This window comes from Saccostrea echinata, unplaced genomic scaffold (genome assembly GCF_033153115.1).
Source record: "Saccostrea echinata isolate AGI-Se365-2 ecotype Australia unplaced genomic scaffold, CSIRO_AGI_Sech_v1 ptg000054l, whole genome shotgun sequence".
Lineage (NCBI taxonomy): Eukaryota > Metazoa > Mollusca > Bivalvia > Ostreida > Ostreidae > Saccostrea > Saccostrea echinata.
The window spans coordinates 28,969,788-28,992,494 of NW_026889803.1; the positions used below are offsets into that span (position 1 = coordinate 28,969,788).

A 22,707-nucleotide genomic window follows, 5' to 3' on the forward strand; every position below is an offset into this window, starting at 1 on the left:
CATGTGTGGTAGAAATTGAACTCCAACAAGCTAAGTATTCTGGCATAATCAAGTGAGGATCTTTCCCCATATAAAGATCCATTTATAATATTATATGCATTGAAAACAGCTGCTCATGACATTGTAAATTCATATAAATAAGACGGGTTTAAGTCCTTACTTAACTCCAGGTAATCTCATCAAGATAAGTGTATGAGGTAGAGAGAGCGGACATTAAGAAACAATGACGTTAAGCGGACGTCATGACACTAAACGGCGACAGCGCCGGGTGATCACATAAAGTCTTTTTAATTTTAGAATAATTTGGCAAATTATCAACTTATCAAGCTAAAATTTTCAACATTTCTTAAACTTTTGTTGTTTTATGTTCCGCATAAATTTTGTAAGCAAAGACTACATATTATTAATTTTATCGCGTCAGTCCACGAACTTTTTGATAACCCCTCGTAGAGTTATAAAACTTCGCACATTCAAATAACTTTCATTTAATGAGATCTAATGTAAAAATAAAAAAACGAACAGTGGTCCATCTCAAGAAAAAACCCAACAAACGATAGATCATTACAAATCTGTGAACAGAGCATCAAACATGGATCCCTGGAAATTCCACAGAACTATCAATTATAAATAAAAACAATGTTGTCTTTCCTTGGATCGATTGGATGAACTCATAATTTTCTCGACAAGCTAAATTATAGATTTTTTTGTGCAATCATGATCAATCATTCTTATGTTAACGTACTTTTAAAATATAACTACAATAAAATTTTATGATAACAAATTCCTTTAAAAATTTAAAACATCTAAAACGTAGTTCCATTGAGCGGAACAATTGTTGTCAGTAATGTAGAAGTGTTTACAAAGGCTGTTGTGAAATTTACAAACGTTGTACTATCATTTTTTGTTTTGAAGGCATCAGGAAGCGTGTGAAATCCAAATATTGCTTCTCCCCATGTTTCCGTTCCGAGAACCAATACCAGAACAGCAATAATATTTAATGGAAATCCAGCTATTACCTATATAAAAAATTAAATCCAAAATATTAAAGCCAAAGAACAAACGTCCTTAACACAATCTTTACATTGTGCGATGTTGTGTACAAATTTATGCAAGAAGGAATCATTTTTAATAAGACAAATGAAATATTTACTCTCTTACCATGTCTAAAACCTTGACAAATCCGTAAGAAAAAACAACTGCGTTAGGTGGGGTGGCAACCGGAAGCATAAAGGCAAATGATGTAGCAATGGCCGTCGGGAACATGAAGTATAGTGGATTTACTTCAAGAGTGACAGCCTGTATAAAATGGATAATTACTTAGTTCTTCAAAATTATTTATACATATTCCAAAAGTTTTCGAGCATGTATCATTTCCTAATCGTAAAATTCTCACTTTCCTCACTGGACATAACAAGAGGATTTGTCAGAGATAACATGCCATGATTGTTTCTATTAAATAATTAAAATTTTTATCATTTTGTTTAGCACCTGTTCAGCAATTTAAACTTTAAAATTTAGTAAATAATACGTATTTTTATGCTTAAAGCTAGCAAACTGTCATTACCAGTTCTTTCATTATTGGCATCATCAGGGTACATATAGCAACGTTACTTGTTACTTCTGTAGCGGCGGCTACCATTAAACATAAAACAAGGTTCATCACCCAAGGTTCAAAATCCTTAAATACTGTTAATTGTTCTCCTATCAATTTCGATAATCCAGATTCCTAAAATAGTGAAACTGTTAAAAACAATGGTCAAGTTCAAATCGATCAAATCAATATTAATAGTTAAGTATTCTTAGTATGAAGTCAATAATACTTTGTTTTAGATATACACTTGTAAATGTCCATCTCATAAAGATGAGCATTGCACGTTCTTTAAAAAGTAATTTGGAATGACATACCAGATTGATAAATGACATAGAATACGAAAGTATCAGAACTATTTTCAACATTTATTAATTGTATTCGAAAGATGTGTATTGAAATACAATTTATGATGTCAACAAACTTTTAAAAAAACTTAGTAGCTGTAAAGAAGACGGTGGTTTAATAGTATACTAAGCAATATAATATATTTCAAACCTGGCTCCCTTTTGCGATAGCAAAACCTCCTCCAAGCAACAAAACTATTCCCCATGGAACTTTTTTCTCCGCTGCCTTCCATGAAAGAAGAGGAGGTAAAGGTTTTCCCTTCTCTAAAAGTAGAAGGGCTGACAAAGGTGAAGATTTGATCGACAAATCATTAATCAAACGCTGCTAAGTTTAGTCTCAAATTAGAAACTAGCAGAAACCTAAAGAAAACATTTTACAATGCTTTAATTCTACATGTATATTATAATATTGCATCAAAAACCTATTCTTAGTGCATTGAAGCATTTAATTATTTTTACTTCTCAAATCTTCATTTTGAAAGTGCATAAATGCTAGAGTACATGAATCAATATGTATTTTACTTAACCTTTGAAATTGTGGGGCAAAACAGAGGGGAATAGAAATAGACTGACGGCGACAAGAATAGCCGGTGTGGAGTCTGTTACTGTTCTGAAAACAGAAATACAATTTTATGTCCCATAAAGTGTTTTATATACAAGCTTTTTTTACATTGTAATTGGCATAGTTAATTTATAATTTACAATTATTATTTGTATGTTGTATGAAGATCGGGTTCAGCCTGATCGGGATCGAACTCCCAATTATGAAATCCGGTGGAAACGCGAGGTTTTGGTCATTTTAAATCTTAGATATAAAATGAAGAATTGCTTCATATACACATACATCTATATATCGAATACAGTAACTTGAAATTTTTATAGAAAACATATTTTGTTGACTTTGTTGAGGTACATTTACATGAAAAACACATAAACTACTTCAGTGGAATTGAATTTGTAATCTTGATCATAATTATATAAATTCTTTAAACGTTAATGAAATTTAATTTTAAAGGGAGGAAAAATGTTATTTTTGAGGAACATCGAAAAATTAATATTAGCGGAAAATACTGTACATGCGGAAAAAAAAAACATAAATATCATGTAGTTAATGTGATTATGCAAATGGAAACGGAAACTACTTGCAAACTATATTCATAATTGATAAAGTATGGAGTAAATACTTTTTTGGAAATAAATCTCCCCATCCTCCTACTCCCCCTAGATCTCTGGTGACCCACAATAGTGCCAGCAGAACAAAGTGAACAATAACTGCTCTTTGTCCGAACCTACAAAATAACACAGTGAGATAACGTACATATTCATGTACTATTTACTGTACATTCTTGGATATATTTTGGAGGATACATGCGAGTACTTACGTAATTGGTCCCAAATCTTCGTATTCTCTTCTTATAACATTTTTCACTTTCTTTGATTGTTCTGGGGATTTTCTATTGAAAGTTCTTGGAAGAGCAAATTAAGAATGAATAGGTTATCTTACCGCCTATAAAGTTTCGAATATTATATTTTGCTAACACTTATTCATAAGGAACACGCCATTTTAAATTTGCATTTTATTTAAATTCCAGATCAGAGAGATAATTATATTAGTGATGAAGACAAAAATTAAACTAGAGCAAAAATTTCCCCGAATGAAATATTTTTGTAATAGGTAATATTTCTTTCTTGAAGAATCATGACGATAAAGCTTCGAAAGGCTCACTTGCAATGGAGAAACAGAACCTGGAGCCATGCCCAGACAAAGATCACCAGTATGGCGGATATTGGTAAACAGTACTGCATCCATGTTGTAAAGGTAACAGGGGATGGAACATTTTTCTCTTCGAAAGCTCTGAAGAATTGAAAATAGTGTGCATTCATGCTGAAATATTCAAATAATGCTCTTTTTGCAAATGTTGTATTGTACAATAGCATGTTTACGATAAAACTATTCCATGCACTCCTTTAAATATTAACATATGTTTAAGAAAGAGTTATATTGCATACACTCCTCTTAACATTCCGATGTGTCTTTCAACAGTTATCCAAAAGGTACATATCCAAATTTCAAATTCAAAGTATGATTTTCTCCTCAATTCAGCAAATATAAAAAATAAGCTATTTTAATATCTACATGTACTCACGTGTCTGCAGCTCCCTTCATGACGATGTTCGGACCAGTTCCGGTAAGACTGGCCACGCCCCCACAGTTAGCAGAATAAGCAATTCCTAACGACAGTGCCTTACATACACGTGAGTACTCTGCATTTTCATTTTTTTCTTCATCAGCTCGTTTCTTGGCATTTTCTCTTCTATATGAATGGTAATGCTACAATCTATACTGAGGACTTTTCATTGTTACTGATATTTATTCAAACTTTTGGACCTACTCATTATTGAAATTAAACATATTTTAGAATATTTAATGTTGGAAATATTTTTTTACTTTTATACTTTTGTGCATAATTGCTACTCACAACTGATTTTCTTGGTCATTGGCTAGGTTGCCATTGGAACTATGTTTAATGCCATTCTGTACAACTTTCAGTTCAAAGTCAACCTCATCCTGATCAACAGCTGTGAAAAGCCCATTGTTTAAATATCGATAGCTACATGTAGCTCAATAAAAACATGGAAAATATATATAATAAATGAAACAAAGATTATAATACTATTTAAAATACTGCATATGTTGTAATGAAAGATTACATGTTTTTTTTCGATTCAGGAGTTAGGAGTTGATCCTTACGTTGCGGGTTCGAATCCCACTGCAGGACGTGTAAACCGGTCCCTCGGATGAGACTGCAAAACCGAGGTCCCGTGTCGCAGTAGGTGCTGGCACGAAAAAGATCCGAGAAAGGTGCCGAGCACAGGTCTAAATTAGCAGCCCTTCACTGGCAACTAGTGGCCTCTCAATATGAGTAAAAGTACTCGGAGGAACGTTAAGCAAGCAAACAATATTCATCATAAAGGATGGTCATCTATTTCATTATAATAAAGTTCTCTATCCATTGAAATTTCTACGTATTGTTAGAGGTTTTCCTTTTAGCATATTATTTCCCCCCTTTTTTTCAAACATTTAGTGCCTTGAATCCGAATACATGATCTTCATCATTCATCAAGGCTTTAATTTGAGAAACACTAGTGAACACATTTTCATGTCAGTGCCTCATAGATTTCAAATCTTTCTTTGTATAGTTAACATTTGGTATTTACTGGATACATAGAAAAAAGATAATTGTATTTAATTAAGTTAAACTTCTAAAGAAAAGAAGTGGGGGAGGGTAAAACCTGTGGCCTCGTCCTGTTTCTCTGCTTCTCTTGTTTCCTTCATTTGGACCAGGACAGCGTTAGCTATGGGAATCATCATGGCCGTAGTAGCTGTGTTACTGATCCACATCGACAGGAACCACGTGGGTAACATCATACCAAACATTAACCTGTAGGAATTTTTTTTTGTTGAAAATTTGGATCTGAAATACTGCTTGCTTTACTTAAATCTTATACAATTATTTTAGACTTCCGCATTAAAATAATATACTTTTTTTAGTAGGAAGTCATTCTTAAAATTAATTTTGCATGTTTGCATTTTCAAGCAAGAAAAAGGGTCCTTTACTAAATAATGTTCAAACCTCTCACATAAGCATATAGCTGGTTATAAAGGATTTCAAGATTTATATTAATTTTATATTTAATCTTCAAGCAAAGAATGAATAAAAGAAATAAAGACAATTTAACCGTAGAACAGATCTATTTATTGTAATACTTGCCATCTTGGCTCTGAACCAACAAGCATAAGGACTCTAAGGGCAAGACGTTTATGTATGTTCCAATGTTCAATGGCGGCCGCAACAATTAAACCTCCAATAAATAAAGCAGCAGTGTCCTATGAAAAATATGACACATTGGCAATAATGACTAATACCTAAAGGCAGCAACACTACTTGGTTTTTTTCTCTTTTTCAATTTACTTTATTTAACTAGTATTTGTTAATTGACTAAAATAAGTACATGTATAACTGTTACTGTAATTGTGAAGGAGAAGGCTAAAATCGTAAGAATTAGAATATTTTCATGCTTTAGAAAGCATTTCCATTTCTTTCAATTTCTTAAAAATGATGAACATTTTTATCCTTTTAGTTAATATACCACATAATTGTATTTTGTTGAATTATTCAATGAAGTTGTATTAAAGATACGTACATTGATGTATGTTTTCGAAACATCTTTTGCATACAGAAGTCCGACCATAGGAAATAGAATGATTGGTAGAAGTGCCGTCACAGATATCGGCAGAGCTTCTGTTATCCAAAACACTGCCATTATGATTATAACGTATGCACATTTTGCTTCCTGTATAATAAAATAAATAAATGTAATGATTTAATTGATTTTTCATTATTTTATTTTTCTGATAGCTACATGTACACCATCAATCCTTTACAAAAAGAAAAATAAAAGGCTAATTAACAGTACTTTCTAAGTACTACGTATCTTTTTTACTTGCATAGAAAAATAAATTTTGTTTGATTTCAATATGGAACTTCAGCAATTTTATTCCACTTTATGATATTAAATAGTTTTGACGTAATCGGCCAACGTATTGACATGACGTACACACTGCTAAATAGATTAGCCTAGGAAAGAAGAGAAAAAAGTGTGTTTTAGTCTGTTTCTTCTCATTTATTAAATAGAAAATGTGATTAGGTATATTTTAGGTATTGTCAATTCAGAATATTAGGGTATTAAATCATGATATAATATTATAGCAGTTGTGGATGAAGTAACACCCGTGTCAACCACTTATTGATATTTTTTTTTGTTCAGATTCACTATAATGATTTATGTTTTAATTACATTTATGGATAACAATGTTTTCAGTATTAATATGTCTTATATGACGGAAACAAAATTATCCCTATAATGTATAACAGCAATGCTACATAATGATAATAAACATTTATCGGTGGCATTTATATCAAAGGGGGCTATTATATCACTGATGGTTACCACTGTGCAATACTAGTACACACATGGATTTCTGTATTGGAATCCAACAATATATCTAACACATAAACCTTTTTCCGTGTTAAGATGTGGTGATTTGATTTTATTTAATATATTACCATTTATCTTACAAACTTATGATTTTCTTTCAAACTCAAAGAAAGGTGAATTGAAAGGGATGGAAGATTTTTTAAATAACTTTTGGAAGGGATGGGGGAGGGGGCAACATTACCTTGTGCGTTTAAGTATAAAAATAAACTCAGTCTCCCTCTCTTATTTGACAAATAAAAAATAAATTAACGTTAATTTAATTTAGTAGATATAAGTAGACATTGCCCAAGAGCAGTAGCAACCATTAACTAAATACTTAAACAATGTATAATGTGGGTTTTTCCTGCTTTACTTGTTGTTTACGGACAGAAAATAAGCTCGATGTTACATAATATTCTATGACGCTCTTAAATTTGTGGAACACTCAGGTACGTGTTTCTTTTTTTACTTATTTTACTAGGATGTATTTCCAAATACACAAATAAGGCGTAATAAAGATGACGCATCTTTAATGTTTTATATTATTTACCTTTATAGAAATGCCAGACTTTACACACCTTAACTTTGTTGAAAAACCATTTTATTTTTCTAGAAACACCTGATGATTTCAATTTCGGAAAGGATCTGTTTTATCGGAATAAGTATTCACCATCTGATTTTAAGTCAGTTTTTTTAATAAATATATAATTAAATCCTGCAATGTATTTATGAAGAGAACAAGCACATTTAGGGTTCAACAAACAACAGCGTTTTTAAACGCGTCTTTTGTGTATCTAAATTCTCCGGGCGTCAAGATACCACGCTCGTTTTAACACTTACAATATTTTCGTATAGATTAAATTTGATTTTAGCATAAAATTTATTTTTCATATTATGAATGTTCAAAAAAACTGTTGTCTAATACCTGTGCCCTAGATTTTTCAAAGTGGTGTATTTTAAGTGACTTCTTTATTCGAAGTTGATATCATAGAAAGAGTATACATGAAGATAATATCTCCACTAAAGTAATAACTGGAGCAAGATTTCATAATCTTTAATACGGTTGACGTTTAACAAAACAAATTACCATGTAAATATGTATATCATCCGAGATTCGTTACATTAACATGTATTAAGTTAACAGGACGTACACAGATCTTGTCACTTAGCTGTAAATCTTTTTTGTCCAATTTCAGCTGTGTACCAAAACGTAAACATTCTATTTAAATGGGTCAACAATCCTTGATGATCTTGTTCTGTGTAAATTTAGCTTGTAAAATTGATTGTTTTTGACATTGTTTAGTCCAAGTTTGATCTCTGTACCTACCATATTGTTTTATATATATCATAACCAGATTTCACTTGATGCAATTTTTTCATGTAGATTAAATATGATTTTCGCATGAACATGATTCAAATTAAATTCAAGAAACTTTCTAAAGTCACAATTTTATAAATTTCAAAAACTCGTGCAAGTCACCGTATGAACATTTACAAAGTTTATTTGAGAAATATAGTTAGAATTTTGGCATTTATGTTTGTCGAATCCAAGATTTCCAAATATTCCTCTAATCTGCTTTTCATGTATCTAAATATAATTGCCTAAAAGCATGGAAGTTGTAATTGTTCAGATGTCATGAAAAATTGCGGGTTGTTTAAAGTTAAACATTGTAATCATTGTATAACCCCCATCCCCACTCCCAGTCCCCAAAAAGAATAAATTTAAAATGTGATCTTCAGTTTTGAGTTGAATATTTTAAATTTGTACATTAGAGAGAAGAATAAAAGTGATGGAACCAAAAATTAAGAGTATACACTATAACTTAAATTTTGAGACAAAATATAAGTACTTACGTTTCCGTCAATAAGAAGAATCAGTGGTAGCAAAACAATTGGAGTTAAAGTGACAATGAATACATTCCGAATGCTTAGTAGTAATGTGCAGATCGTCTGTTTCTCAGATGACATGGTTGTTAATACTCGCGTAAATTTTTCAAAAAATAAAATAGGCAAGACTTCAAACGCAGATATATTAAACTTATTTGCATTATTGCACGCGTCAAGGCGAACTCGATCCTTGCGGTTTACGAGAAAAAAAATATTTACAAGGTAAAGTAAAGCGTGTCAATAAAAAATAACGTACTCTCAAAAATAGCTGTTTATGTCAGAAAAATGCATGCTCCCCGTCCAGCGGCACTAAGGAGGTTGTATCCTGCTACATTGTATACTTTTTAATTTGTTTTGTAAAAAAATCATTTGAATTGGATAATTTTTCATTTTCTTTCTGTATTTTCAATTTGCATTGTATAATTTCTTATTTGTATTGTTGTATTGTTGATAGAAATTTTTAGCATGTCTTCAACAAACAAGAAAAGTAACTGCAACTCAAAATCAGACAATGCTACCAGGTATGATGTCTTGATGCTTGATGCTATAACTTTGAGGAGAGAGTTTAAACTAATTGGAAGACTTGGAAGGGAGGCGTATAAATACATGCAAAATCTGAATGCCAAGAAGGGTAAAAGATAACTGCAAGTCATCTATATACCCGTCTTGAAATATTTAGCAATAGTTTAATGTGTAAGTTGCATATACATATATTACCATTTCCTACTCAGTATTGTGGCCCTGTTTCTATCATTTTCAACTGGTAAGTAAAAGGTAAAAACATCATTGATGATTATTAACTAAATTTAAATGCTTTCCTGTACCAAATCCATTCTTTATAAATAACAAAAAGCAAGAGCAGAATGATGTCTTCCCTGTCGCAGTTTCAGCTATCCGACTCTAGGCCAGTGGATGTGTGTTTAATACGTTTTGATGTATATATGTTGAAACCATTTTTGTTACGTCACCTTTTGTTAAACCTAGTCCAGTAAATTTCTTATTGTCCTGCGCCTGTAGGTGTCTAATAAGATTCAACTTATTGGACAGCTACAGGTAACACTGAAATCAAAACAAATGGCGATGCAGAGGGCGAAGCACTTTAAAAGCTTTGATAAATTTAAGAATTTAATATGAGCAATGTAGACAATTAGTGACGTAAATTATAAATATTTCACAAGATAATCTTTTGAAATTGCGTGAATAATCCACGGTGAACTGAATGTCGCAAAGGAAATGTAGAGGAATCCGTGGCACCGATCTTAAATTCCATTAATTCACCGTTCATTACTCTTTATTTCACATTGTTTGATACACGGAATATTCACAGAATCTTCGGGACACAAAAGAAGAATCAGATGCCTGTGTATCTTTACTAACATCCTTCGGCTTTTTTTGATTAGTTGGACATCTATTTTTCGTCTCTTAACTATTCCGCTCACCAAATCTCAAATCAAATATATTAAAGACTTTCGTTTAAAAATTTAAAAGTTCATTTTTCACAAAATTCACAAATTTCATCTCGCAAATTCTATGGTCGATACAATGACCTTCTCAGCAAATACAATCTATCATTAAGTCGAATGCTGATTGATTTTTTCATACCTAATAGTTAGGCCATTATTCACACATTGAAATGTCTACGGATTTTTCCGTTTTCCCGATCATGACAAGGAGCACACGACGGGTTTAACCAGTCGGCAGGGGATGCGTACTCCTCCATTGCACCTGATCCCACCTTTGATGTTTTTAGAGGTACGTGTTTGCTTTGCTCCTGATTTGTATTTTTTCTATGAAGTTGAGCTTGATTACTGTTCGTTATCTCCATATTTGATGTATACATTTTTTTAGAAGGAGACGAAGTGAGCTTATTTTTCCTCTTCTCAATATTAGGACAGATAAGAGTGTAAATATAGTAAAACAAAAGGGTAAGGAAAGTAAACGAGTAAAAAGTCTTTATTATAATATCTAAAAGATTTTAATTTTCAAAAGTAAGCCGTACATTTGCTCTCAGAAAATGGTGTCATTCTAATTCGTTATCACATAAAAGGCTAGAGTCGAATGGTATTTAGATTGATAATCCATGTTTATATATTTTTAATATTAAAATGACTCTATGTCATTTAATCATGATGTTGATCTAGCAAATAAAACTAAAATAATGTCGGATAGGACCTACAACATGCATTTTGTATACTTAATGTTCAAGCTGTTTGATATTTTATACTTCGATAAACAATAAATTATTATAAAGTTTTAGAAAGAATAATTTGCTGCCTTCCTTGAAAATAATAATTATAAACAGGCAGAACCTTACAAGTAATATTAAAGGTTGCATTTGTAAATTGCAACACAGAAATATTTTATTATTGTTTAAATTATATTCTTATCATAATTATTGATAAAATTAAATAATCATACAAATTTCAGAAGCAATTAGCCATAATTAAAATCCCAATCAGGTAGTTGCATTAAACGGATTAATAGTTGATATTGACAAATTGTTGAACAAGGTTGACGTTTCGTTTGATACTTGAAACGCAGCTGGAAGTGTATGAAAACCAAATATTGCTTCTCCCCATACTTCCGTTCCAATGACCAATACCAAAACAGCTATGATATTTAATGGAAATCCGGCTATCACCTAGAAGTATCCAACGTTAAATGATTATTGACACAAAATATATTATATATTGAAATGCAAATACATGTACCAAATCATTTAAATTGAAATGTAAGATATATATATTTTAGAGTTATACAAAAAGTAGTGTCTTTCGTTTAATTAATAATTTCAAAGAATAATCTTTTTAATTTATTATGAATGCATAATAAAGAATTAAATGTATCATGCAGTCTTACCATGTCTAATACTCTGACAAAACCATAAGAAAACACAACTGCATTAGGTGGAGTAGCGACAGGAAGCATAAAGGCAAAGGATGTAGCGATGGCCGTCGGAAACATGAAGTATAGTGGGTTGACCTCAAGCGTAATAGCCTGGTTGAAATAAATTATTTATTTCTTCAAGAATGCACGTGCTGGATATTGATGTTTATTTAATATTTATCCTATGAGACAAAGTGAAAGACAGAACACATGACCAACATTACTTTTCTTCAATGTTTGTCAAACCACGACTGTAGGTACGAGGGGTGATCAAAAAGTTTTCGAACTAATTGAATTACTTCCTTAAAAGAAATAAAATGAGGTTTCAGTGTTGTTTTTTTTATTTTTTAAAGTGGTCATCTCCGATTTTTATGCACATCTGCCATTGTTTTGCCCATGCACGAATCACGTGATCAAGGCGGTCACTTGACATGCTCCGTAGCGGTCTGTTCACAGAAGCTAAAAGATTTTTCCGAGTCTTATATTTCTTATCATGCAAATTATTTTTTATAACAAGAACAACCCATCTGTCAGAAATGGCCAAATCTCGGCAAAGGATAGTTGTATAAGGATATCCCTTCCCAGTCCTCTGTCTCGGGAGCGTCGTTTATCCATTGTGGATAAAGTATGGGCGCCTTCTTTTTATCATATCTCATATGTTTAAAGTCTAAAATAAACGATATTTTAGGGATTTAATAATTATATTATTGTCAAAATATTCATCTATTTTTCTAATTGTAACTTGGCGAGGTTTCATAACAAATTGTTCAACTAAGGACACATCTTTTCCCCGGCTTGCTTTCGCTGGGCAATAGAACAAACATTATTTTTAACCTTCTCCCTGCCTTCACTAAAACAATCAATCCAATTAATGATTAAACTTCTGGTAAGTCTTTTGTTTTCATAAACCTTGTACAAATTATCATATTCTACTGCAAAGGAATTTCCAAGATATACGTTAAACTTTACAGCCCTTCGTTTCTCGAGTACGACTGAGTCAACCATTTTTTTGTCACATGTCACCTGCATATTGACATCATTTTCATTTTGTGACGTCACAAACACGGGACAAAAAATTAAAAAACATCTGTTATTTATAGAACATGTATATGACTATATGTGTGCCAAATTTCTGATCTGATTTGTGGTTTTGTAAATATGGAGATAGTTCGCGAACTTTTTGATCACCCCTCGTATATGTATTAGATTAAATAAACTGCCAATATGTACATGCCAAAATGTAGAAATTATAGCTGGTAAAATACATGTATAAGTAAGGTTTACCAATTCTTTCATAATTGGCATCATCAGTGTACATATGGCTGTGTTACTTGTAACTTCCGTGGCACCTGCTACTATAAAGCATAGTACAAGATTCATCACCCAGGGTTCAAAGTCCTTAAACACTGTCAATTGTTCTCCTATCAATTTCGATAACCCAGAATCCTGAAATTAATAAAAGAAAAGGAATAATTAGTAAACATAATCCAGGTCACATATTAAGTCAATTTCAATGAGAACAGGTAACATTTCGTTTTTCTTTTCTTGAGCTCTTTGATTTCAGTTGTATAAGATTGTGAAGTATCAGTTTTCATTCAATGAAAAAAAGAAATAAAATGCAATATTTGAAATACAGTTAACAACTAAATGCCAAACTTAACGATGGCAGTAGAATCAGCCCCTTTATATACGGTAAAAATATTCAAGGCTGTTTGCTTTTTACGGGTTTACCTTGCTTCCTTTTGCCAAAGCGAATCCTCCCCCAAGCAATAAAATCACACCCCATGGTACCATCTTTTCAGCGGCTTTCCATGGAAGAAGGGGCGGTAAAGGTTTACCCTTTTCTAACAAAAAAAAATATCGAAAGTCACTACCATTTCTGATAACATTGTATAAATATCTGAATCTATATATGCCAAATCCTTTTCTAACAAAAAATACCGAAAGTCACAGATGTAACCTACCATTTCCGATAACATTGTATAAATATCTGAATCTACGCTAAATCCATTCCTGTTACGGAGAGGAGTTAATTGAAAATTGAAAATTAAGCTTTAGGAATGAGTTTATCTTGTCATTCTTTTTTGTTGAGGATAAGAAATATCTATAATTATTGCCAATGTCGTGTAAACCTAAAACTAAAAAAAATAATAGAATCTTTCATCTGGATAAGAAAAAAAAGAAACGTTTATCCCTAGTATCAGATTTTCAGCGTGTTGTAAATACATTAACAAGATCTTTTCACTAAATAAATAAAATATCGTTTAAACATTGAAAGTAGGAATAAACATGAAACATACATTATTTACAATTGTTATGATTCACCTTGAAATTTGTGTGGCAGAACAGAGGGAAATAGAAAGAGACTGATAGCGATTAAAATGGCTGGAGTGGAATCTGTCACGGTTCTGAAAATATATATAAAAAAATATTCAGAACGTGTACAATCTATTTCACATAACATTTCACATGAAACATTATTAAAATTGATAGAAATATTTGTAGGTATATTTTTGTCTCATTTAATCGAATAATTATTGAAAAAAAAATTTAAACATACATTTTTATCTTTTCGTGAGTTTTCTTTTGTGTGTGTGTGTGTGTGTGAGTTTATTGATGTAGTTATGAAGGGGAATGTATGAAAGAAGTATAACTGCCTTTTCTAGAACTAAATCTATGGGCATGCATTTGATAACAGAAAATAACCGTGAAGAGATATGATAAATACTTTTCTGGAAAAATATCACCCCATCCTCCAACTCCCCCTAAATCTCTGGTGACCCACAACAGTGCCAGCAGAACAAAGTGAATAATGACTGCTCCCTGTCCAAAACTACAAAACATTAATTATAGGACACACTGAGTCAAATAGCTTTACTCAATTTATAAACTTATTGATTGAATTCCATTATTGTAAAAACGTACGTTATTGATCCAAGTTCTTCATACTGTTGTCTTATAACATTTCTGACCTTCTTTGCTTGTTCAGGGGAATTTTTATTATATGTTCTAAAATAAATACATTTAAATGTTTGTATCAAAATATTGTTTTACTTGTCAAGTCTTCTGGCATTTTTCAACTTGTGTAAATGTTGAAGTTTAAAAACTTACTTGCAGCGTAGAAATAAAACCTGAAGCCACAACCATACAAATATCACAATGATGGCTGATATTGGTAAACAATATTGTATCCATGTAGTAAATGTGACAGGAGATGTGGCGTTTTTCTCTTGAAAAGCACTAGAGAACAAATAAATAAATCTAAATTCACTAACACAGATTAATCTAAGAGTAACTAAAATTTTTGAATTTATAAATAAGGATACTGAAGAGTGCAAAATTCCGTCATGTTATTTGTTTATGTACCATATCACTTTTCAAACAAACGCTTTCATTTGAGGCTTCATAAAACCAGACACATATAAATTAATAATGCTATTAATCTGTGTCTGATAAAACATTTTTACAATAAGGTTTTAATAGTTTACTTTTAAAAAATCAAATGAACAATATGAAAATAATTATGTATTCTTTGAATAGTACGCTCACGTGTCTGCGGCTCCTTTCATGATGACGTTAGGACCAGTTCCGGTAAGGCTAGCAACGCCCCCACAGTTAGCAGAATAAGCTATTCCTAACGACAGGGCTTTACACATGTGCGAGTACTCTGCGTCTTCAGTTTTCTTTTTCTTGTGTTGTCCCTCAGTATTGTCCACCCTAAAAAATCGAATTATCTTGTAGTGACGCCCTTGTTTGTATTAAGCATATTTTGGTTATTAATTTTTAAACAGGAACTCAATCGGTATATAATTATGGGTTTTGGTTGTTTTGTTTTGTTTTGTTTTTTTTGGAATTATTAATTCAACAAGTAATTTTTTTAAATGGGTACACGAAAACAAAAGAAATCTTACTCTAACAATTCTGTGATAAAATGTTTTGTGTTTAAGTAAAGTATTCTACTTACAAATGTTTTTCATTGTCTTTGTCGAGGTTTCCGTTGGTCATATTTTTTGTACCATTCTTCACGGTAACTTTCAGTTCAATGTCAACATCACCATGATCAACAACTGTAAATGTAAACTTTATTTCTCTTACAGACAAAATGATAGGGCTGAATTATATCTCTTTAAAAGGGTTCCGTCCCCCTTGTATAAAGGAAGGCAGTATTGTTACGATGTAATCAATTCAGTTTGAAAGTCAAATATATGTAAAAGGAAGGAATGGATTAAAAAAATCATTCTATACACACGTATAGTTTTTCTTCTAAAAGACTTTTTAAATCACCTATTTTAGTTCCCTCATGCCATTTTTGGACTTTTTTTTGTTAAATGAAACTACATTAAACGATATGAATATCAATTTGCATTGGCATCTTCTCCTTCTAATTATATAAAGACAACGATTTGAGGAAAAAATCATATACATTGTATAATTTTGTACAAATCTAATATGAACTTCTATTGCAGCCAATGAATAATGATAAAAATCCTTAATACATCAGTCCTGGTTAGGTTATACAAACCAGAATCTACAGAATATGTCAGGAATATTTACTTAGAGATTTGCATTGCTGTTCCTGTGGAGATATAACAAAATATCTTGAGTATAATTATGTCTTTGTAAAATTTGACCACTTTATTATTTCCTACCCCACTCTTTAATTATTTAAGTAACGTCATTCCTTGTTCTTATAATCTTTTTTTTTGTCTTTGGTAGTCTGATATAGGTTAGGAACAGTCCGATATTATTGCTAATCTGATAATAAGTGAAATATCAGACTAAGTACTGATATCCTTCAAAATTTAACTGTTAAATCATTGTCAATATATTTGTTTGGCACTTTTTTTAACAGAGCTGTATTAGGCATATATTCGAACAAAAAGTAAATGAAATACACACTACACGAGAAGCTCTCTCTGTCTCTCATTTCATTTTTCATATTCCTAACGAGTTAGATCTGGAGAAAATTTATAATTGAAGCTGTGAAAAGGAAAACCTTTGATATCGTCCTTGTTCTCTGACTCTCGTGTTTCTTTTATCTGAACCAGGACAGCATTGGCTATAGGAATCATCATGGCCGTAGTAGCGGTGTTACTGATCCACATCGACAAGAACCACGTGGGCAACATCATCCCAAACATTAACCTGGAAGGGACTTTTCGTGCACACATGTAATATTATGATAATTATGCTATCCACATTAAACTTTAGATTCCAGTTGCATGGAAAAAAACTATTGTTCACTTACAGTGAATACTATATGTAAAAGTTGATTGTTGATTTGATGTTTGAATTAAATTGAAAGTGAAATTCATCATCAATATTGTTCTTGATAATTAACATAAAATAACATATACACTGTAATTTCATTTATTTTACTCGCGATTATTATACATGTTCATTGCACATAATATCATTCCAATAACTGTATGTCAGTTTGTTTGATCGACAGTAGACCTGGGGCCAATTACTTTGAATGTAATGCATTGAATTACAATTTTTTTTGGAATTTTCACCATATCCAGGGAAGTTTATATACATGTATATGTACAACGCATACCATCTTGGCTCTGACCCAACAAGCATAAGGACTCTAAGTGCAAGACGTTTGTGTATGTTCCAGTGTTCAATGGCGGCTGCCACAATTAGACCTCCAAGAAACAAAGCCGCTGTATCCTGTAGAGAAATAATCAAAATTAAAAAAAAAAAAAAAAAAGAAAGAAAGAAAACAACCTTCTCACTTTTTTTGAAATCATATAGCGTTTAAGCATATGTTGCAGGTGAGAAAATACTATTATTGAGTATACTGAGAGTCAGTTAATAGATAAATAAATAAAAATATTTAAGTCATTTATGTCGATCATTCTGCTATGTAAATTAGAATTTTGGACTGTTTTACAGACTTGAATTCTTTTTTCAAAAAAATTTTTATTTCGATTTATATACTTTTTTTTAATGAATCTATGAATTTCATTTTACCAAAGTATTCATATCGAGAACATGGATTCCTTCCAAATTTTTTCTGCATTTAATTTTTTTTTCTCGGACAACTTTTAAACTTCAAAAAAAGATTAGGTTGAATTAGTATTAAGAGCATTCAGTATATGAAAAAAAAATACTGAGTAGTTCATTCATTAAATCTGTCTTCATTGATTTCCAATATGCAGTTTTTCTTTATTTCTAAAAATGTTAAGGGGTGGGAGGTAGAGGTGATGTGTTCACCAAAGAGCTGTCGAGGCAATTAAGCAACACAGTCAAAGTATTTGCATATAAGTAGGGTTTTCAAGTTGATAAAACAAAGCCATGCAATAATAAGTAAATATTATATAGAGCAGCGAATTAAAGAAGTTCTAATACTTTTTTGTATATACATGTAACTATATTTATTTTTATTAATCAACTTTTAGAAATGTTTGCAATGCATGTATTAGACTAGTGCATCAGGAATTGCTACATATCTATTTGGAAATTAAAATGTAATGATGTTTCATTGATTTCGTTATAGAAAGTATCAAAATAACTTCTTAGTTTCTAGTAACTTCTAGATTATACATCTACGTAAAATTTAATACGTACATTAAGGTATGTACTAGATACATCTTTTGCATACAGCAGTCCAGTCATAGGAAAGAGAATGATTGGTAATAGTGATGTCACCGCTATCGGCAGGGCTTCTGTTATCCAAAACACAGCCATGATGATAACGGAATAGGCACATTTTGCTTCCTATAAAAACAAAACAAGACTATCTCAATACTTTTTTTTTTAATTCTTATGATATTTTCTATATATACGAGGACTTTTGTCATAACTTTTTTACTTAACGTCATATTATATCCAATTTTGGTAGAAGTGTTTTAACAATAAATTTGAATGACGTGTATTTATTTTTGTTTTTTAAATATCGTGATTTACTAGTATTTCAAACATATCCAGAATTATAAACTGCAAAAATCGGATCGTGGAGCAGGTCAAAATTAATTTACAAACAATACACTAAATAATGTCCTAAGTTATATTCTCTGTAAAATGGAGCAAAAACACACAAAAAAAAATCCTAGACGTTTAAATTAAGAACTGTTACATCGATTCATATCCCAAATTATAGCTTAATACTTTGCTCCGTTGAAAAGAAATCAATTTCAGAAGATTCATAAGTTTTAAAACAACAAATAAGATGACGTCAAGGAGCAGCAGTTAACGATACAATTATGTGTTGTACTCGGGAAAACTCCTGAATAAACTCTGAAAATGCTGCAGGAAGCAAGAAATACATGTATATGTCAAAAGTGAGTCTTGCATATGTGGTAAATGACACAGGCGGTATTTGAGTGATAGAGACTCTGTATCGGACGAGGACGATCTGTGAAGAAACGGGTTAACTGTAAAAATCTTAACAAAAACTTTAAAAAGTTGAACTCAAGGAAAGACATAGGCGCTTCTCAGTTGCTGATTTTGTGAAAGCACAGTTAAGCGGTAAAAGAAATAAAACATTGACAAACGAAATTATGCAACTGGAACAATTGTTAGAAAAATAAATTTCAAGTGATAGAAAAAGGTTTTTAATGAGTGGGTATTGGACTATACTGTGTGAAATGTATAGGGAGAGTATTTTTGAGAAACTCTTGACGCTATATTTTTGACCTTACATCGTTGTTAAGAGTGCTCCGTGGTTAAAAACTTCTTGATTTAAAAATTAAGTAACATGATTTTCTATCTAATCACCTGGAATGAAACTTCACACATCAACAAAATAAATATTTTTACAAATGATAATTTTAATTTAAATTTCTTTTAAAATAGTATAACAAAGATTGACATGGTCTGTGAACTTTCCGAACAGCCCTTGTAGGAACTTATTTCTCTCAAAAATACTTAAGGGCGCCGAACAGCATACACGTGGTCCTTCCAAATTATTAATCGAGTAAACATTCCCCAAAAAAGTGCAATTCTGGAGACGTTTCTTTTGTGTTTGGTTAATAAAATTGAAGGGAAAATGTGAATATATGATATACTAAAGCTGTATTAATTTGACAGTTTTACCTGTATTAATTTTTACTTTTTTGACCAGGTGTGACTCTAGAAAAAGTACGTGAAAGTCAATTTTGAACAATGTCAATACTAGAATAACACTATTCTGCAAAATACTAACAGTAATAGGTTTCATTCCAGTTCGTATTACTAATTATAAAAGTAATTTCGATTTTTGGGAGTTTAGTTAAGTCCCGTTCATATTTTCAAACAAGACTAATTTGAAACGTTCAAATACATGCACATATGGTATTAAAATATTAAAATAAAGTCATGAATGCAACAAGAAAAAAGTGGGCCAGCTAGGTTATCGGTGCATTTCCAAGGTCAGACGACGATAAAGTAAGATGGCAAGAATGCATTGCTGTCCCTTGTTGAAAAAAAATACTATGATCAAGACTTCAAGTGCTCAAGATCCCGTGATCTTTGATAAAAATGCATGCTTTTTCAAACGATTGTACGTATACATGATAAGACACTGGCTTAAGATTTCTTATATCCGTTATTTTAAAGAAAATGATCTATAATGCTTAGGTGATACTTTGCAAATATGATTTTCTTTTTTTGAAAACAAATTCAAAATGTAAAAGAAATACAAAAACTCGATGGTAGCTGCATGGCTCAGTCATGGGCTTGTAAATGTTAATGTACATGTACAATATACTTCAATGTCAGAAAACAGTCGACTTCATTTTACAAATAATATCAAACATGGTGTTTCAGCAAACATGTTCCACTTTTTTCAATACAAAAGTTAGTTAGTATTTATGAAAGCAAGGTTTGCAAAAATATAAAGAACATATCTTTATAATTTCATTGATCAAAAGTTACAATGTTAAAGCTGAATCATTTAATCTTAAGACAGCATTTTTGAAGGTAAAAAAATGACATGAGGCAATTCTCGATTTACTCGCTTAATAATGTGTTCCGAATGGTTGTTATGTTTCTCAATCAGTAACTTCATTTTGTCTCTGAAGTCCCATACAGTTCAAATTTGGAATTAATTCGAAAAATCTGTTTCCTAGAAAGATTGTTCTCATCTGGGTTCTTCTTTTTACAATATCATGTTCACTAGTATTTGCCATTATTGTTCACTAGTATTTGCTATTTTCTGTTTGCATAGTCTAGTGTACCAATATTCATAAGGAGATCTCGTAACATCCATATGAAAGAAAACCTGACCACCTGAGTTTTTTTATTTATTTTTTTAAAATATGATATTATAGAATATTGTTTCCATATCATGATATATTTTTGCCGTGAAACTTTCCATGTTGTTTTGTAAATATTTTTACTGTGAATAAGAGAGACATTCAAATTCGGAATATGTTTGTTGAAACACTCTGTAATTTGCATGTAAAACAGTGAAAGTAATGTTTGTATCTCTATGAAACCCGATTCCCTTATCTCAAGTTTCTATTTCAACATTTGATTCGTTTTCTTTTATGCTTCAATTTAGAACATATTTTTTTTACAAAGATTTGCCTGTTCATTTCCCGGTACATTATCATAACAGATTTTGTTTTAAAATTTTCTACTAAATCTCAGTCTAAATCTCAGTCTAAATACTGTTCTAACTAAGTTAGTGAATAGCAAATGTTAATAATTTATTTTGAAAAAGTTTGAATTTAAAATTGGATATCTTTGGGGTTTTTTTAAAGATTTTTTTCCACAAAACTTAACACTGAAACTATCTACTTAAAACTAAACTATCTACTTAAAACTATGTGCTTAGAAGTAAGGTTTTAAATCAGTACTTACATCTCCATCCACTAGTAGAATAAGTGGCAGCAATACTATAGGGGTTAAGATGACAATGATGATATTTCTTATAGTCAAAAATAATCCAAAAACAGTCTGAAGATTAGACATGGCAGCAATGTCTATTTATTATCGACAAAATAGAAGCGTAAACGATATAATTCCGTGTAACTTCGAATCATTTGCAAAGATGCATGATAGATTACCCCTATCACACCGTACAGGAGATTATTTCAATCCTTGTTTAAGAAAAAACACGACCTGATAATGTAAACTAGAACAGGTAAATATATAAAAAGAGACGTTTTATCAAGTGATGGTCTTGATGACACCATTTTTTTCGGCAAGTGAGAAGTGTGGGCAAATTAATGGACTTTTATCGTCAAAGGACTGCCCTGTTCATTCTGAAATATTGTTTAAATGGACGTGAAAGTAAAATATGAATGAAATTATTATCCAGGTAAACGAAATACCGCTGTAGTCATGTAACTTCACAAAAAAATGTTTGCCATGTCTAAATTTGCGTCAATCCTATCAGTTCTTTCTTCAAAATGACTGAAAATCTTATTGCCTTTTCTATCATGGAGGAACCCAATATTTAACTTTGTATACTTACAAAGGAATAAAAATTTTGGAACGCGAATAAATGTTTCTCATTTTCTAGGTTTGCAGAAAGCAGTTTCACTCAGTTTCCAAGTTTGGTGCTGGCATCTTTTCTAAAAAAAAAATTTCATGATACAGTGTAGGTGAATGGTAGAAGTTTGTTATACGGCTTTGGAAACAGAAATGAAAAGAGGAATTTTTAGGGAGATTTTGTTTAAAGTTTCAGTGTCCAGCTGACTTCTGTCATCTGCACAACTCTACAAAGAAACCTGATTATTGAACTACCCCGCAACTTAATGATGTTCTAATCTCGCGCATAAGTTTTTTTTTCGATTTTCGAAAGCAGTTTTAAACAAATTTTAGACAGTAGTAACGAGTCAAAAAATAACTTAAGGAATATTTAAAAAAAAAAAGAAACAAAAAACAAAAAAACAACAACCTGTATGAGTGGATGAAGTGCAGACAAGTAGGCCTAGATTTAAATCTAATAAGATAATGCAATATTTTTGACATGACCAAGGTAACACTGCATTACATCGTGGACTTCTTGCAAGCGTTTTTGAT

The 22,707-nt window shown here is 31.3% G+C and overlaps 1 protein-coding gene and 1 long non-coding RNA gene across 2 annotated transcripts; both read right to left on the reverse strand.

Annotated features, from left to right (window-relative positions):
- Nucleotides 1-733: 733 nt before the first annotated feature.
- On the reverse strand, nt 734-18,444 carry LOC133204767 (solute carrier family 13 member 2-like). Its single transcript, XM_061340511.1, has 13 exons — nt 18,325-18,444; nt 17,309-17,424; nt 5,230-5,378; nt 4,416-4,515; nt 4,083-4,250; nt 3,662-3,790; nt 3,318-3,401; nt 3,120-3,224; nt 2,463-2,545; nt 2,087-2,199; nt 1,565-1,726; nt 1,159-1,296; nt 734-1,016 (listed from the first exon to the last, which is right to left on the reverse strand). The coding sequence occupies exons 1-13, from the start codon at nt 18,442-18,444 to the stop codon at nt 804-806; spliced, it is 1,680 nt and encodes a 559-aa protein (XP_061196495.1). The 3' UTR covers nt 734-803.
- LOC133205914 (uncharacterized) lies at nt 5,708-8,914 on the reverse strand. Its single transcript, XR_009723676.1, has 3 exons — nt 8,830-8,914; nt 6,142-6,291; nt 5,708-5,824 (listed from the first exon to the last, which is right to left on the reverse strand). It is a non-coding gene; the product is annotated as an uncharacterized LOC133205914 (long non-coding RNA).
- Nucleotides 18,445-22,707: the final 4,263 nt, after the last annotated feature.

Excerpts from the sequence above, each read along its gene's own strand:
- LOC133204767 (XM_061340511.1), bottom strand. The coding sequence starts at position 18,444 with ATGGCTGTGTTTTGGATAACAGAAGCCCTGCCGATAGCGGTGACATCA. Across the intron at positions 3,791-4,082 it reads ATGAAGGGAGCTGCAGACAC|AGCTTTCGAAGAGAAAAATG; the intron begins GTGAGTACATGT and ends TCAATTCTTCAG. Across the intron at positions 1,017-1,158 it reads TTGTCAAGGTTTTAGACATG|GTAATAGCTGGATTTCCATT; the intron begins GTAAGAGAGTAA and ends TTTTTTATATAG.